The sequence below is a fragment of the Phoenix dactylifera genome, chromosome 7 (assembly GCF_051530095.1).
Source record: "Phoenix dactylifera cultivar Ajwa chromosome 7, Ajwa_hap1_PhDact_Kaust_v1.1, whole genome shotgun sequence".
Classification (NCBI taxonomy): domain Eukaryota; kingdom Viridiplantae; phylum Streptophyta; class Magnoliopsida; order Arecales; family Arecaceae; genus Phoenix; species Phoenix dactylifera.
Genome location: NC_143196.1, coordinates 28,939,734 through 28,954,836, shown reverse-complemented (window position 1 = coordinate 28,954,836; position 15,103 = coordinate 28,939,734). Strand labels below are relative to the sequence as shown.

The window sequence follows — 15,103 nt, the reverse complement described above, 5'->3', positions numbered from 1 at the left end:
GGTACACTGGCTTCTTACAAATAAACATCCGGTTCAAAGGTTCGATGTATTAATCTAAACCCTCCTTTCAGATTGGGTCGGAGCTGGGTCGGGTACAGGAGATCAACACTGAACCGGACATTCCGGTTCACTTAAGCGGTCCAATAACGAAGGGCGTGGGGTTTGGATGGATCCTAGCAGAAGGCTGCGGTGCGGTTACTCTCCTTTTCTCCCAGTCCCGGGGAGGACGCGATGTCTCCGGCCAAGCTCTCCTCCGCCTTCCTCGGCCGTAGTGGCTCCAGAACCAATAGCCCCCTCCTCCTTTTCCGGCACCACCGCCTTGATGGCCTCCTCTTCTTCTTCTCCTCCTCCACGGCCGCCGCCGGTGATGGGGAGAAATCGTCTCGACGACCCCATTTTGTGGTCGAATACCTCATCAACTCGTGTGGCCTCTCCTCCACCGAGGCGTCCAAAGCCTCCAAATCCCTCGCCCACCTCAAATCCACCGAGAAGCCAGACGCCTTCCTCGGATTCATGAGAAGCCGAGGCTTCAACGACACGAGTCTCAGAAAGATCGTATGTTGCTACCCCAGATGGCTCGCTTACGACGCCGAAAGGTTCCTGGCCCCAAAGTTCCGATTTTTCCAGGATCAGGGCTTCTCCGACTCAGACCTCACCCATCTATTCCTTTACAATTCCCTTTTTTTCAGGTTCAGTCTTCAGCGCACAATCCAGCCCCGGTTGGAGTTCTGGGCGCGCCTCCTCGGCTCCAAAGACCACCTCTCGAAGCTCCTCAAGAACTACTCACGGTTTCTCAGCACCAGCATTGAGAAGACCGTCATGCCCAACCTCTCAAGGCTGCGGGAATGCGGCATCTCGGATCAAAAGACGGCTTTGGTATTGCGCAAGTCCCCCATATTAATCCTCCGAAGCCCCCAAAATTTCGGAGATTTGATGGAGCGAGTCGAGAGGATGGGAGTACCCCGCAGCTCGGGGATGTTCTTGTGGGCTCTCTGGGCTATCAACCTTATCAGCGAAGCCAAATTGGATGCCAAACTGCGACTCATGAAGAGTTTCGGGTGGTCAGAAGTCGAATTCTTTGCTGCCTTCTGCAAGAGCCCGCTATTTGTAACAAATTCCGAGGAAATGTTGTCGGCCAGGATGGCCTTTCTGGTGAAGGAAGTTGGTTACGAGCCATCACAAGTTGCTCTCCGTCCAAAGCTCTTGATGCATAGCTTGGAGAGGAGGCTGAAACCTCGGCATCGAGTCATGCAGATGCTGGAGGCGAGCGGGTTGCCTTGCGGGACAAAGCAGTTCAGCACTGTTATGAGTCCTTCGGAGAAATTGTTCATGGAGAAGTATGTCATCCCACACAAGGAGAAGGTTCCAGGACTGTTAGAGATGTATCTTGCTGCATGTGGCAAGGGAAGCACCACCTAACTTTGGGTATTCTGATGTGCAAAGACTTCTTTTTGTGTCCTCCGGGGAATGCAATGAGGTATTGCATTTGACTCTTTTAGTGATTGTATTGGCAATGGTGTTATCCAAACATGTTTAGCTAAAGTTATATGATTTGTGTATCGACCTCTTAGCGAGTGTTGTTTCGATGATTTATGCGTCAAGACAGTGAATTAGACAATTGTATAAAAGAGAATCTGAAAAGATTGTAGTTCAACAGTTGATTGAAGATGTTAATGTACACCCCTGTTACTAAAATTTATTGTTCTTTGAAAATTTTGGGATTTTCAGTATCAAATTTTTCAATGAAAATGTCAAAGATTTGTAGTTGTACTTTTCTTTCAAGAGAAAGCTACTTTTGATGAATTACATGGCAACTACTTATTCATGTAATTGGAGGTTGCATGTTAAGGAACATGAATGCTATCCTCTATCTGGGATACATGCCTAATTGAAGTTCTAAATTTCCAATTTTAAGTTATTCATAAAGAATATGATAGTGTTTTTGCACAGCAGTGGGCTCAACTCTTTGTTCAAAATCAGTAACCTTTTTTAAAAAAGGCTTGTTTCAGCATGAGCTCTTGTGGAACACCAAATAATGGCAGACTTATGTTTGATTCTGATTGTGCCATGAAACATGGACTGTTATGCTAAAATATTTTCCATTGCTATATTTTATGTTTTCTATTGGTTTATTTGTCTATGGTTTGTTTCTATATGTTTTGGTATAGGATTTATGCTTTATGTTTCACCTGTGTCTGTGGTGTGGGTTGTTCCTTGCCTTGTTCTCTTATTGTAAGACCATGTTTTGTGTATGAACTACTTTGCTTACTGAAGGTTGGTGGTGTTGTTTTCTATTTTATTGATGCAAACCGGCAGTGTGAAACTGTGAATTACAAATAAAAGAATTGCTTGTCACAGGTGGACATAACTAAATCTGGATACATACCAGGGTTTGAGTTTCTAATGTAGATCTAGCTGATGTTGATTTTTGATTGACCTGGTATGCATTAGCAAGGTAAACAAAGGAACCCTTAATATCGAGAAGTCTGCAAATATGGTTATACTGCTAGAGCCAGTTTCATGTCGAATGAGATATAGTGTTGCTTTCAAATGTAAAGCAAGTGATTTCTTGTTAATGTTATGCAAACTTATGAGTCATCTCCTCTAAAATCTCTAGGTTTTAGTTGGAACTAGTCAATATATTCGCAAGTCTCCATTTTTGTTTAAGTTTGAAATTCATATTTCATTTAATATATACCATCAATTCCAGGTCAAAACGATTCCTTTTGAATGGACACAATCCAAATTTCTTGAAAAGATGATTTTTTAAGGCCCCATTAGCCACATTTCACAAATTGTATCACTCCTATATGCAAATATAGATATGGATATTTTTGTTATTTTTGACCAAATAATGGGTGATATCTGCATGTCACATTCTTAAGTCTAGTCGTATTTATGTCAGTTCTCCAGGCATAGGTTTATGTGAGCTTACTTCTCATTTGTTTTTTCCCCATTAATTGTCTCAAGAGCATCTCTCATGGTGATCTTTTTTTTCCTTCATTTAGATATTATCATCTCTGAGATCATGACAGTCAAAAGTGATCTAAAACGTGGCTTGGTGATCTAAAATTTATCGTAATCTGCTTGTATAGCTATTCCATGGAATAACAACTTAAGTAAAGGCTACTAAAACGTATACTTGGAGCTTAGTTAAGCTAGCTTGTTCTTTTTGTAGAACCATTCAATGTACTCTATGGCCTCTTGTAGTTAGTAGTTGATGTCGTAAATCATCCAGAAGTTACTACACCGATATTAGCTTAAGCTGTTTAGTGAAGATGTGAAAAAGCAGCTCAATTCATACTTATCTGAGATGCCATTTGGTTTGATCATGAGTTTGACTATTTGATTCTTGATATTTGTTCTAGATTTATTAAATCAAATTTTCTGAATAATTGGCATCCTATTTCGGTATAAACAAAATTATGTGGATGTATTATCTCTCAGACGAGGACACAACGACAACTAGATCACCATAAGTTAGAGACAGAACCAAAAAACTTGTTGATGCTTGCTAATGCTGTTAGGACAGGTTTCTATGAGGGGACGAGATTTTCCAAACATATGGTTCGTATTATCAGCTATGTGCATTTCATGCTTCAAGATATTTTTGATATAGATGATCAGTTTTTCCTGTTATGCAGCATAATTATAAAATCAATCAAGCAGTTTAGACAAGTTCAGAACACATATAGCTCAACTTGGACATAATTTTTCTTGGTACATTTCAGAAGCTTGCAGGATGAAATTATACTAATTTTTCAAAACCAAAACAAAGCATACAGTGATAACATATGAACCGAACCTGCAAATTTTAGTAAGATATCATATAAAAACTCCTTGCTCCTTACTAATGATGATCTTTTCACTGTCTCATTAATCAACCACACCTTAAATAGCTCATAAAAAAAATTAAAAAGTTCAGGATGACCAGGGAATTTACATTACCTTTTCAATATTTATTCTCTCTTTTTTCCAGAGAGTATACCAAGTTACATTGTTCATAGAGGATTTGAAATATGAGTCTATATAATATTGTCCTGCAAGATTTCTGGCACGACGCATAGGATGTCCACAACATTCCAATTATCCACAGAAATATAGTCGCTGTATCAGAAAATGAATGTTAAAAACAAAATCCATAATGACTGCTCATGAATATTCCCTATGGCAGAGAACAAACTTTTGAAGAAATTTCTCAATTTCTCTCCATATAAACACATGCGCTTAGAAATTAACCTCTAGTTAGTGAAAAAAATCCAGAGCTTCCATCGATTTTGCCCAGTGGCCTGCGACACGGAAAGAAATTCCCAATGGCTGCAGTCAAACAAAGATCGATTTGCCAGCCTGCGAGGAGAGCAGGAAACAGATGGAGGAAAATATTCAACACAGAAAGAAATTCCCAATAGCCGCAGTCGGCCAAGTTTTCCATGATAAAAATTGAAACTTTAGCAATCAAAATGATGAGATACAAGCATCAGAGAGGAGGCAATCTGAATTAGGGGATCAAGAATCCTTGAGCTATCTGATCTAATCATGGGATCAATTAGCTTAAGCAATCTGAACTAATTATGGGATCAAAAAATTCTGCAATAAACTTAATAGGATAGAGTACCATCTAGGGTTCCAAGATCCAATTGTGGGATTTTAGAAAACTAAGGCCGCTTCTTTGAAGAGAGGCGGTGGTTTCACAAATTGGAAGCCTTAATAGGGAAGAACCCATATGAGATCACAAGATATTCGGCCATGAAATGAGGCTTGGGAGAGGGAACCTCGCCGGATCAGCGACGGGGGCAATGGAAGGAGAAGATGATGCCACCTCTCCCACGGGCAAGAACCCATCTCCCAAACCTCATTTCATGGTCGAATATCACGTGAGATTGTGGCATGCCTCTTGCCGCTAAGCTTTCAGAGTTTGTATAACCCTGGGCTAAGGTTTGGTGGTGTATGTTGACCGGATTGGATTCGAATCGGACCGTATCATCAAATCCAATATTAGATTCTAGAGGAATCAAATCTTTGCTAGCCAGCATCATAAGATCACCCACCAAATCACCATTAAGTCCACAGATTTTTTGGCTGTGGAAGTCAGTGATTGACCATATCGCCGACCTGCTGCCACATCAGCTTGACGAACTAATTAGTTACCCCACAAGAGGTCAGCAACTGTACAAAAATTATTTAGCACATTTCCTAAGTCGTTTTGGATCTAAAACCAAGATTTGGGGGTTGAATTCAAGTTAGTTGGCAACGTATTTTGAACTTCTTTGCCGCCGCATCCAATGCTTAATGGTTTATGATGCATGCCCAATATTAGATCCTTTTAAATATTTTAAGGATTTCTTGATATATAAATCATTCCTTAGTGCTGTGCTAATATTTTTGTTTAAATGCCAGTAATGGGTACTATCGACTAAATCACAATATCTGAATAATATAGCTCCTAGCCGCCAATCCACCTCAAATCCATTCACAAAATAAAGTTACTCTTATTTATTTAAATTTTATTATATTGAAGTACATATCGTTGTCAAATCAGTTTAAGGAACTCAATAATATGTCAGTTGAGCAGAAATATTTTTTTAAATTATTGTTCATTAATATGATGAAATAATAATACTCTATATTCAAGAAAGAAATGAAAAGTTACTTTATGACTAATTACTTAATTTAAGATACATAAATTAGTTTCATAAGCATTTCCCTTTCAAAATACCCTTGTTGGGATCTTGAGAGACAGCTTAGGAAAATCCTTCTGGATCCAGCAACATCTGAAAGGATGAGCAAGAGAAGGAAGGGAAATGATTGTGCTTCATACAAACATAATCCAGAGAAATGAATCCAGTACGTACATAACAAATTTTGGACAATCCAGAGACACCTTAATGGGCTTCATAGAGATGACTAGCTCCAATTAATCCAGATAAAAGAAAGCTGCCAACTTCGCTTGGATAAACCCTAATCTATGTTGTGGCTGGCCTACTTCATTCTTAATCACTGTATTCTTTTGTCAGAGGAAGTGCAAGAACCTAACCTAAAAACTGATCCAACTCAAATATGGCAGAAGCTTATCAAAATTCCACCAACCTGGACCTAGTGGATAGGCATAAAGCTTACCAATTTTTTTCTTTTTCCCAGAGACCTGATTCTTACTTCAGTCATATAAAAAGTAACAATTTCCATATATCACTAGTTTTAGTTCAACATTATACATAAGATGTTATTTCCAAAAAGCTAAAAAAAGTAACAATTTTTTTTTTTTACATCAAAAAAATATTTTTTTCTTAAAATAGGCATTTTCTACCTGGCCCTTATCATATCAAGATATGTTCTTTCTGAAAATGGATTTAAATAGCAAAAAAATCAGCATCTCTCACTAATATTGAACTTCCAAAAATATATCACAACCATAGCTTCAAAAACTGCCAAAACGAAATGGTACAATAGGTAGCATACTGTTCACCGATAACCAATTATACCAATATGTACCAACCACACTAATTTGTACCAGTATTTACTGACCTTGCCAATCTACACCAATGTATAATGATAGTATCGATCTATCGTACTGGTCGATACAATAGTTTTTTTTTTTTTTTTGAAACTATTAGTTCCAGTATATCTCAGTACAAGTACCATAACCATTGCAATGAAAAAAGGTATAGGATTCAATATCAATATTTAAAACCTTGATCACAACACTGCAAAATTACTATATTTACACTTTCTGAATGTTCAACAGACATAGCATGGACAACCTAAATATTCTGATACAAGGCTATGATGCATTATGAAGTTACAACAATCCATATCTACTTCCAAATATTACAACTTATTTTGAGACCTGGAATATCCACAAAGTGGCGTCCATATCCTAGTACTGTAGAATTAGTCCAATTGGAGAAAACACATGCCCACAAATTTTCACTTGCACTCGAAAGGAAAGACTGCAACAACAGATCGGCATTGCAGAAAAGTTTCAGACTGATTCCTTTTAAGAGATATGAGAAAATAAATTAAATATCATCCAGACCAAAATTTGTTCAACAAGATTTCATATACCGGAATTGGACCTCATACCAACGATTTTTGCTGGAATGGTATGGCACCGGATATTGACACATGGTATGGACCCTGTACTGGTGCTAGAAACAAGACATTTGGGTGTGCTACCATTCATACTGTCCTGTTACCTTATATTTTCAGTCTGATTGAAAAGTCAGCATAGGATATGGGGCTTGCAAATTCTTTTAAGACGAAAATCAAACTCCTAAACAGTATCAACTGATAGAGGAGATCAGATAGTTCCTCAGAGAAGCATCTGAGATTGATTTGGGTCCAAATTCGTTCTCTGGGGGGTGTACGTGTTCTGTACCATCTTGCATGAAAAAAGAGTAGTGTCCTGCAATTGATTGAATGGAGTATTAGGTCATAACAAAGCTGACACTGCTTTGGGGAAAACAAACTAGGACAAAGAAGAAAACTGGAACTGAAATACAAAAGTAGATGGCCATTTGATACATTGTGTAACCATCTTCTCCTTTGGGCTTCACTCTCAGACTAGAAATGCAATCCATTTAACTTAAACCATGCATGAAAATAGTGAGGTTCTAAGGTTAAAATGCACATTGGACCATCATGCATAGAAGTAGCTGTGCAGGATTCCAACCATACATTAAAGTGAAGCTTTCAACCAGACATGCATTATATGCTTAAGATACTGGATGGTTCCCTGAAGGAATTGATGCTGCTAGCAATGCACCCATTGTCATGAATCATGTTTGATCACAGCCAGGAGAACTCATTCTTGTCAGAGACAAAAACTCCCTGAAGAAAATAAAAAAATGGGTAATGCTAATAGCAGGGAAAGCATTTGTTGCTAACCAATACTCTACAAGCCACTTACTGTTCCTTTGGCCATCATTTCCTTGCAAGTTTACTCGAGCCTCACTGCAACAATATAGGGATGATATTAGTTATGCCACCCATGTTGTGTCGAATGAGATATACATAATTTATAGCTTGGTTTCTTGGCATTCAAGACTATGGATCATTAACATGACTATTCCTTTTCATTCCAAATAGCAGAGCTAAACGGCTCATAGATATCATGGTTTTACATATGCGTGAAAGATGCTTGTCACGACTGGTAAATTAGCAAAGATTCATTATTAGGTTTAATCTAATTCCTTTTCCCTAGTTTACAGGCAACATTATTAAATTGCTCAAATCCTTGGAAGTGGACCTAAGATGTCCAAATAATCAAGCACCACTCCAACAAGCAGACAACTGAATTAGTACAAAAGTTACTCAATCATCCTTTATTTATCAATTGTTTTCAAGAAATTAACGTTTGATACAGATGGTAGAGGGCTGATGCTAGGTTGGCAGCAAGTAAGAAAAACCACATTAAATTACAAAATGAATCTGAAGTAACCATTCATGAATGCAGGGATGTCCCCTACCATAAGCTTGAAATAACATCAAAGGTAGCATGGCCTCAGATAGTTAGGACAAATCTTGATAGGTGATGGCTATGTTAAAATATGACAATCTTAAACGCTCAGGTGGTAAGCAATTTACCCAAGTACCTGTTACCAATTGAAAATGCTTCTACAATGTAACGCACTTTTTAAACACTACATTAAACTCAAAACAACATATATTTGAAGCAATAAAATATATTGTTGTTGTACTAACTCATACCATGAAGACTACCATACGTGATTATCCAACTTGCTAATAAGCCTGGTCTGAAGTCTTTTAAAGCATAGGTCTTTCTGACCATTAGTATACCCCTTTAACTCAATGCTCTTAGTTTCTGCAATATATTCTTTGAAGTCAAGTATGACACACTTTGATCTCATATGAAGTTTTATGTAGCATATATAAGTTTCTCAAACAATCCTTGTACCATACATCAGCAAGATATGCTCCAATACTCGTTAATATGGATCAACAAATAAATTGAGCCTAACATTCCATCAACAAGTTTCTTAGCATTCTGCTCCTTTCCTCTTCAGTTTCTTATAGAGTGCATTAGTGAATGAACGCAAGCATGCTTATGAGAATAAGCGTTTCAAGAAAGTATATGACAGGCATGTTGAGAGACAACTTTTCACACCCTAAGTCAGTTCAAAGGCAGAAGATAAGAAGGACCCATACATTAAGTTCTTAGAGCTAGTCCTTCAATCATTAGAAATCTAGTATTTCTCTACTGAATGTGTTCTCATGTGTTCCCCCACCAATATAAACAGAGTATTTTGGATAAAGCTAAAAACCTATGACATTTGCTTGGACTAGGAAAAGATCATCACCCATCAGTCTATAGTGTTTTGTAGGATCAAATGAAATAAAGGTAATTTGTCGTAACAAATACATTGAGTTGCTAAACTAATAAACAAATTTCTCGCACCTTCCCATCCAAAAGAATACCACTCCCTAACACAACATGTTGGTTTTCCACAAAAGGAGCCAGTTAACTGGCAATGTGAAAGCTAAATCAGTTCTACAAATAAAGTTGCAAAATCATGGTTAATCTAATTGTTCAAGAAGTAAAAGGTCATTACCAAACTTGTAATATTAAATGAGTCAAGAAAGCCATTTTCTTTGTATCTCTGAATCTGGAATTACAAAGGAGCTCCCTTGCAGCTGAGAGAAACATATAAATCATGCAGTTCAGGGGCTTTCTCTTTGTGGCACAGAACAAATTTCTCTATAAAATTCTTTTCTGATAACTGCATAATGGTAGCTAACTGAAATGCTCCACCGTGTAATCCTTTCGACTTCATCATCTCCATGACATGATACCTGGGAACCAACCTCTTCTCCAAGCTCATCATAAGAAGCTCCGGGCGTCTCGCGACATAGGATGGCTCGCACCCAGCTTCCTTCACCAAAAATCCCATCTTTCTCTGTATCGCCTTCTCCGAATTAGATAAGAACGCAGGTGCCTTTTGGCACGCAGCGAGGAATTCCGAATCCGACCACCCCAAGCTCTTCATAAGCTTCATCTTGGCCTCGAAGGTGGTTCTGCTGACCCTCTGGAGAGTAACCAGAGCCCAGAGGAACATACCCGAGTGGCGGGGTACTCCCAGCCCCTCGACGCGATCGGCCAAAGCCTGCAGTGATTCCGGCTTCTGGCAGACAATCGGAGGCTGCAGCTTGGCGACCATAGAGATCCTCTTGTCTGAAATGCCCCAGGCCCGTAAGAGGGACAGGTTCGGAAGGATCGTCCTCTCGATGCTGTAGCTGAAAAGCCATTGTTTCTTCTTCAACCACTTCATCAAGAGCTCATTGGAGCCCAGGAGATTCCTCCAGAGCTCGACTTTGGGGAGGATGTTTTGTTGGAACCTGAGGTTGAGGACGGAGGGGTTGGAGAGGACAAGGTGGATGATGTCGGAATGGGAGAAGCCGAGATCTCGAAAAGCTCGGAACTTTGGGGCCAAGGTCTCCTCCACGTCGAGGCCGAGCCATCTGGGGTTCAAAGACACGAGCTTTTTGATGTCGGCGTCGTCAAAACCCTGGCTTTTGAAGAAGTCCAGGACGGAGTCCGGTTGTTCAGGGGATTTGATGCGGCGGAGGTGCTTGCATGCTGCTTCGGCCGCCTTGTCCGGAAAGAATCCGCACGATCTCTCGAGGTATTCAGCTATGAATTGCGGTCTGGGCGACGGGTTCTCGCCGGGGGCGACGGCGACGGCGACGGCGCCGGCGTCGGCGGTGGAGAGGAGGCGGCGGCGATGGAAGAAGGCGACGAAGATCCTGGGGCTATCACCGCGGAGAACGGAGGAGGAGAGCTTGACCAGTGGTAGCATCGCGCCGTCTCTTGGAGAAGGAGGGGCGAGCGACCGTACCAAGCCGCTCCCCTTCTGAAACCCTTATGAAGTAAGCCGGTTTAGACCGGACCAGCCAGTGGTCCTCGCTTTAGTTTCGACGTTCCGCCGGTCCAACCGGTCTTTTTGTTAAACCAATTTATAGTAAATATATTCATGGAAATTCAAATATAAATTATTTTTTAAAAAATATCATAATAGCCTATAAAATAGTTCAAATATAATTAGCTATATCGATCTTGACCGTTAAAAAAGTATGATGAATAAGTAAAATGATAAAATGAGGAAAATGAAACACTTCAACAAGTAAAGACTTGATCAAAAGACTGAAAAAAAAAAAAAAAACTGATCATACTAATTTCCCACCTCATGCTCCAATAAGAAAATAGCAGGGTCAATCAAAATTTCTGTTACCATGTGAAACAATGTTCTAAAGGTTTTAAGATATACTAGAGGTTTGCAAGGTGGAATTCGACTAAGCCAAATTCCGAAACTGAATATCAAAGTTTCCTATACATTAATAACATATAAACTAAAACTGCAATTTCAATTGGTAGGTTCGAATGCAAGATCACAATATTACAACATTGGTTTTAAAGAATCCAAATTACAAACCTAGCACAAAATCATAAGTATGTTATGATATATAAAAAATGAGTACCAAAGCATCAACAAGCATGAAGAACCCTAGAAGCCAAACTGCTGCTCCATGCATCTCTAAAAACAAGTGGTGGGGTAATCTTTTCCCCATAATGCACACTGAAACCTATCGAGAAATGAAGATGTTTCAGCATGAATGCCTCGCAAGAAATAGAAGAAGAAAATGCTCACAGTTTAACCTGCACTTGTCTCCTGTAAAGAGGAGGCAACAACAGATTGGCAGCTTGCATGGATATTGATAGCTGTAGGGACAAGATTGATGTTGAACTCTTGACATGACTTTCGCAAGTTGAAGCATACATCATGTTGGAAAAAAAAAAAACTTAAATGCGCACGCGGCCAAAATCTCGGGCCGCGTGTGCGTTTGAGAAAAGGTAACGCCCAGCGGGTGTTACGCATTTGAAAACGGACGCGTTTTACGCGTCCGCAAATGACCAAACGGCCCCTGTAAAAACCCCTATTTAAATCCCTTGATTTCATCTCTTTGGAAGCACGAAAAATTTCAAAAAAATAGTGAAAAAATTCTGGAAAAATTCTTCTTCCTCTTAGCCACTTCCAAATTTTATTTTTACATTTTTATTCAGTTTATTTAGTTCTTTTCATTCCGTTCTTTGCTGGATCTGCAAGTTCGATAGGGTTCGCTTTGACTTCTTCCGAGACGTACCGAAGAAGAAGTTGTAGGGTCGTCGTATCTCCGAGAAGGATTGCCGGGTGACCCGTACGTGGGGGCAAATACTTCTTTGGGACAGCGTCTACGCGCTTCGACCTGCCTTCAATCAGGCTACTTTCTTCTACTTTTATTTTTAATTTAATATTAGTAGATTTGTAGGATTTGAAATTCTATAATATAAATTTATTAAATGCATAGATTTATTTTGTGCTAGAATAGATTTATTTTGCATTAAAATAGAATTATTTGGATGCCGAATGATATGCATGTATATTATTCCCTTTAAGATTTTCCATTAATTGAATTAATAGAATTATTGTTTATTTATATGATATATTGCTAACAATCCAAAGAAGTATGTGCTTTTGTTAGTAATATATAATTAATTAAATTTTTTTATTACAATTGTGGCATATTAGATTTTAATTGCAATAATTGTTTTTGCTAGCACATCATTAATAATAAATTATTCTAAAGAGGTAATAATTTGGTTAACCTCCAAGAGGTTTATTATACCTCCATTTGGACTCCTCAAGGAGTAATTTCCAGATCCCATTCAAACGGAAATTCGGAAATTGGTTGATACATAATAATTAATCTATTGAATTGACCTATTAGATCTCAATCAATTATTTTAATAAAGGAATAAATCTTTTAATTCATTGAATTGACTTATTAGATCTCAATCAATTATTCTAATAAAGAAATAAATCTTTTAATTCATTGAATTGACATCTTAATTACATAATTGATTTGCTACAAAATTAGTAATTAATTATTCTAATAAGAAAATAAATCAATTCTAATATATATAATTTATTGAATTGATAAATTAGATTTTAATTACAATAATTGTTTTGCTAGAATTAAATTTAGTAATCAATCGTTACTAATTCGGAAAGGTCAAACGAAAAATTCAAAAATTAGTTAATTCGTTTAAATTTGCATTTAGGTTATTTTAAATATTGAATTTGTGTGATTTCTAGTGATTATATCCACTAACTAATAGTGTCTAAGCTTGTCAAAAAGGCATACGTGCCTAAGAAAGGCTGGTACTTAAGTGAGCCTAGTGCTCCACCACCGATCTGGAGCTGATCTGGCTATTAGTTTTTTGAATATATCAATTAGACATCCAAAGTTCAATATAAATATTAGTGCAACCTTTTGACATAGATTTTTTGCCTTCAATCAGGTTTCTGTCACTATTCTGTAACCCTGATCCTATGGCCTCAAACACTAGTGACCATCTTAGTGCCAAACCTGAAAAATTTGATGGCCATAACTTTAGGAGGTGGCAGAATCAAATGCGGTTCTGGCTCACCACATTAGGGTTAATCTCAGCCATAGTGATGTGGAACAGGATCAATGCATGCAATCTAAATTTCTTTTTTTTTCTTCTTATATATAATTAGATTTCAGCAACCTAATTCATAAACTATTAGCCAACTCAAATCTAACAGCTATCAGATGATTATATTAAAATCGAATCTACTGTAAGAAACTACCGACAATTGAACCAGTTCCTTTAACAAATTTTAAAGAAGGATCGTTGTTGATTAGGAAATCAACACATAATTAGGGCGCTTTGTTCTACTTTTATTTCCTGCTGTTAAGCATAAAAATTTGGGAACTTAAACTGAATCCAATAACGACTTACTCAGAATTTTAGTGGAAGGATCACACGGACACGATGCTCGAGAAAAAAATCCTGGAAGAGGGAGGCAAGTCCAGGGTCCTGATTTGCTGACGGGTCGCCCTTCGTTGAGACGGATGGAGGAAACCGACAAGATCTGGAACAGAAGTCCTGGGTTAGTTGAGGTAGCAGGATGTTTGGGAAAACAAAACACAATAATCTATTCAAAGGATAAATAATCCGAACGAAGATTCGTCGGATCGGGATGAAGTCCGGAAGAGGGAATGGGAAGCCGGATGAGGAGCGCCGCCTGCGCTAGAGGAAGTTGTGGAAGTCAGGGAATGCCGCGTTCACTTAGAAGAGAAGGACTTTAGAGAAGGGAGGAAAATAGGATCTTGGGATTGGACACCAAACTTCTTTCAGGCAATTCATCAAACAGCCTCTCTTCTTTTTTCATTCATTTTCTTCATCCCTTTACATAACGAGATAAACCCCTTTTATAGGCAGGGCAACCCATTTACATGATATTGCTGAAATAAATGGATCCAAAAACCAGCTGTTACATTGATGTATCGATGGGAAGATAAATGTTCCAAGGAATCGTGGAAGCTGGGAAGACTCGTGATGGGGAACAAGACATTGAAATGGATCGGGATGGCTTCTTCTTGGATGAGTAACGGCAGCGATTAAGATCTCATGGCAACCGGCTGATATTTCCTTGAAACAGGGATGCCTCTTGGGCTTCAAAGAACGGCTGGAAGGCGTTGGAACCTGATGGGTTTCCGTCGGTTTTCCCATCTCTTCATCTTCTTTGGCTGAAGCTGGGAGTGAATCTGATGCGGAACAGGTATGCAGAAACCGAACCGTCTCTTGCCGCTTCGGGAGGAAGATGAGCCATGGGAAGTCAGCTGATGGAGGCTTGGATGATCCCTTCTGAAAATCCATCGGTTGAGGCTTCTTTGAAGACGTGGCTGGGAAGAAGACTTGGAGCTTCATTCGGTTGGGAAGAAACTCCCTTGGAACCGGCTGGGGAGAAGATGAGTACGGTGCTTTGGAACAAAACAGGGGAGCTGAACCGGCTGGTGCTTGATGAGTGAACCGGCTGGAGCTTTGGGATGGTTCTTTTGAATGTAGACTTTATTATGACATGGACTCAATACTACTTGGGCTGGACCGACATTGACTTGACTCAGCATTACTTGAACTGGACTTGAATTGGATTGGAACTGACACGAACTTGACTTAAATAAATCACTAGAGAAATAAAAAAAAATAAAAATAAAAACTGGACGACACAAGAAATGTGGA

The 15,103-nt window shown here is 38.9% G+C and overlaps 2 protein-coding genes across 5 annotated transcripts; one reads left to right on the top strand and one right to left on the bottom strand.

The window, feature by feature from the left end:
- The first annotated feature begins 157 nt into the window (after positions 1–157).
- Positions 158–1,730, top strand: LOC103721199 (transcription termination factor MTERF8, chloroplastic-like). Its single transcript, XM_008811301.5, has 2 exons — positions 158–596; positions 690–1,730. Exons 1-2 carry the CDS (start codon positions 232–234, stop codon positions 1,417–1,419), a joined length of 1,095 nt encoding a protein of 364 aa, XP_008809523.4. The 5' UTR covers positions 158–231; the 3' UTR covers positions 1,420–1,730.
- Positions 1,731–6,662: 4,932 nt separating this feature from the next.
- LOC103721200 (uncharacterized) lies at positions 6,663–10,873 on the bottom strand. Of its 4 annotated transcripts, XM_089924401.1 has the most exons (4): positions 9,570–10,873; positions 7,907–7,950; positions 7,675–7,827; positions 6,663–7,402 (listed from the first exon to the last, which is right to left on the bottom strand). In XM_089924401.1, exon 1 carries the CDS (start codon positions 10,812–10,814, stop codon positions 9,630–9,632), a length of 1,185 nt encoding a protein of 394 aa, XP_089780527.1. In that variant the 5' UTR covers positions 10,815–10,873; the 3' UTR covers positions 6,663–7,402; positions 7,675–7,827; positions 7,907–7,950; positions 9,570–9,629. The 4 variants fall into 4 exon arrangements, with proteins under 4 accessions (XP_089780527.1, XP_089780528.1, XP_089780526.1 ...); XM_089924402.1 differs by lacking the exon at positions 7,675–7,827 and having other exon boundaries at positions 7,885–7,950; XM_089924400.1 differs by lacking the exon at positions 7,675–7,827.
- Between the last annotated feature and the right edge of the window lie 4,230 nt (positions 10,874–15,103).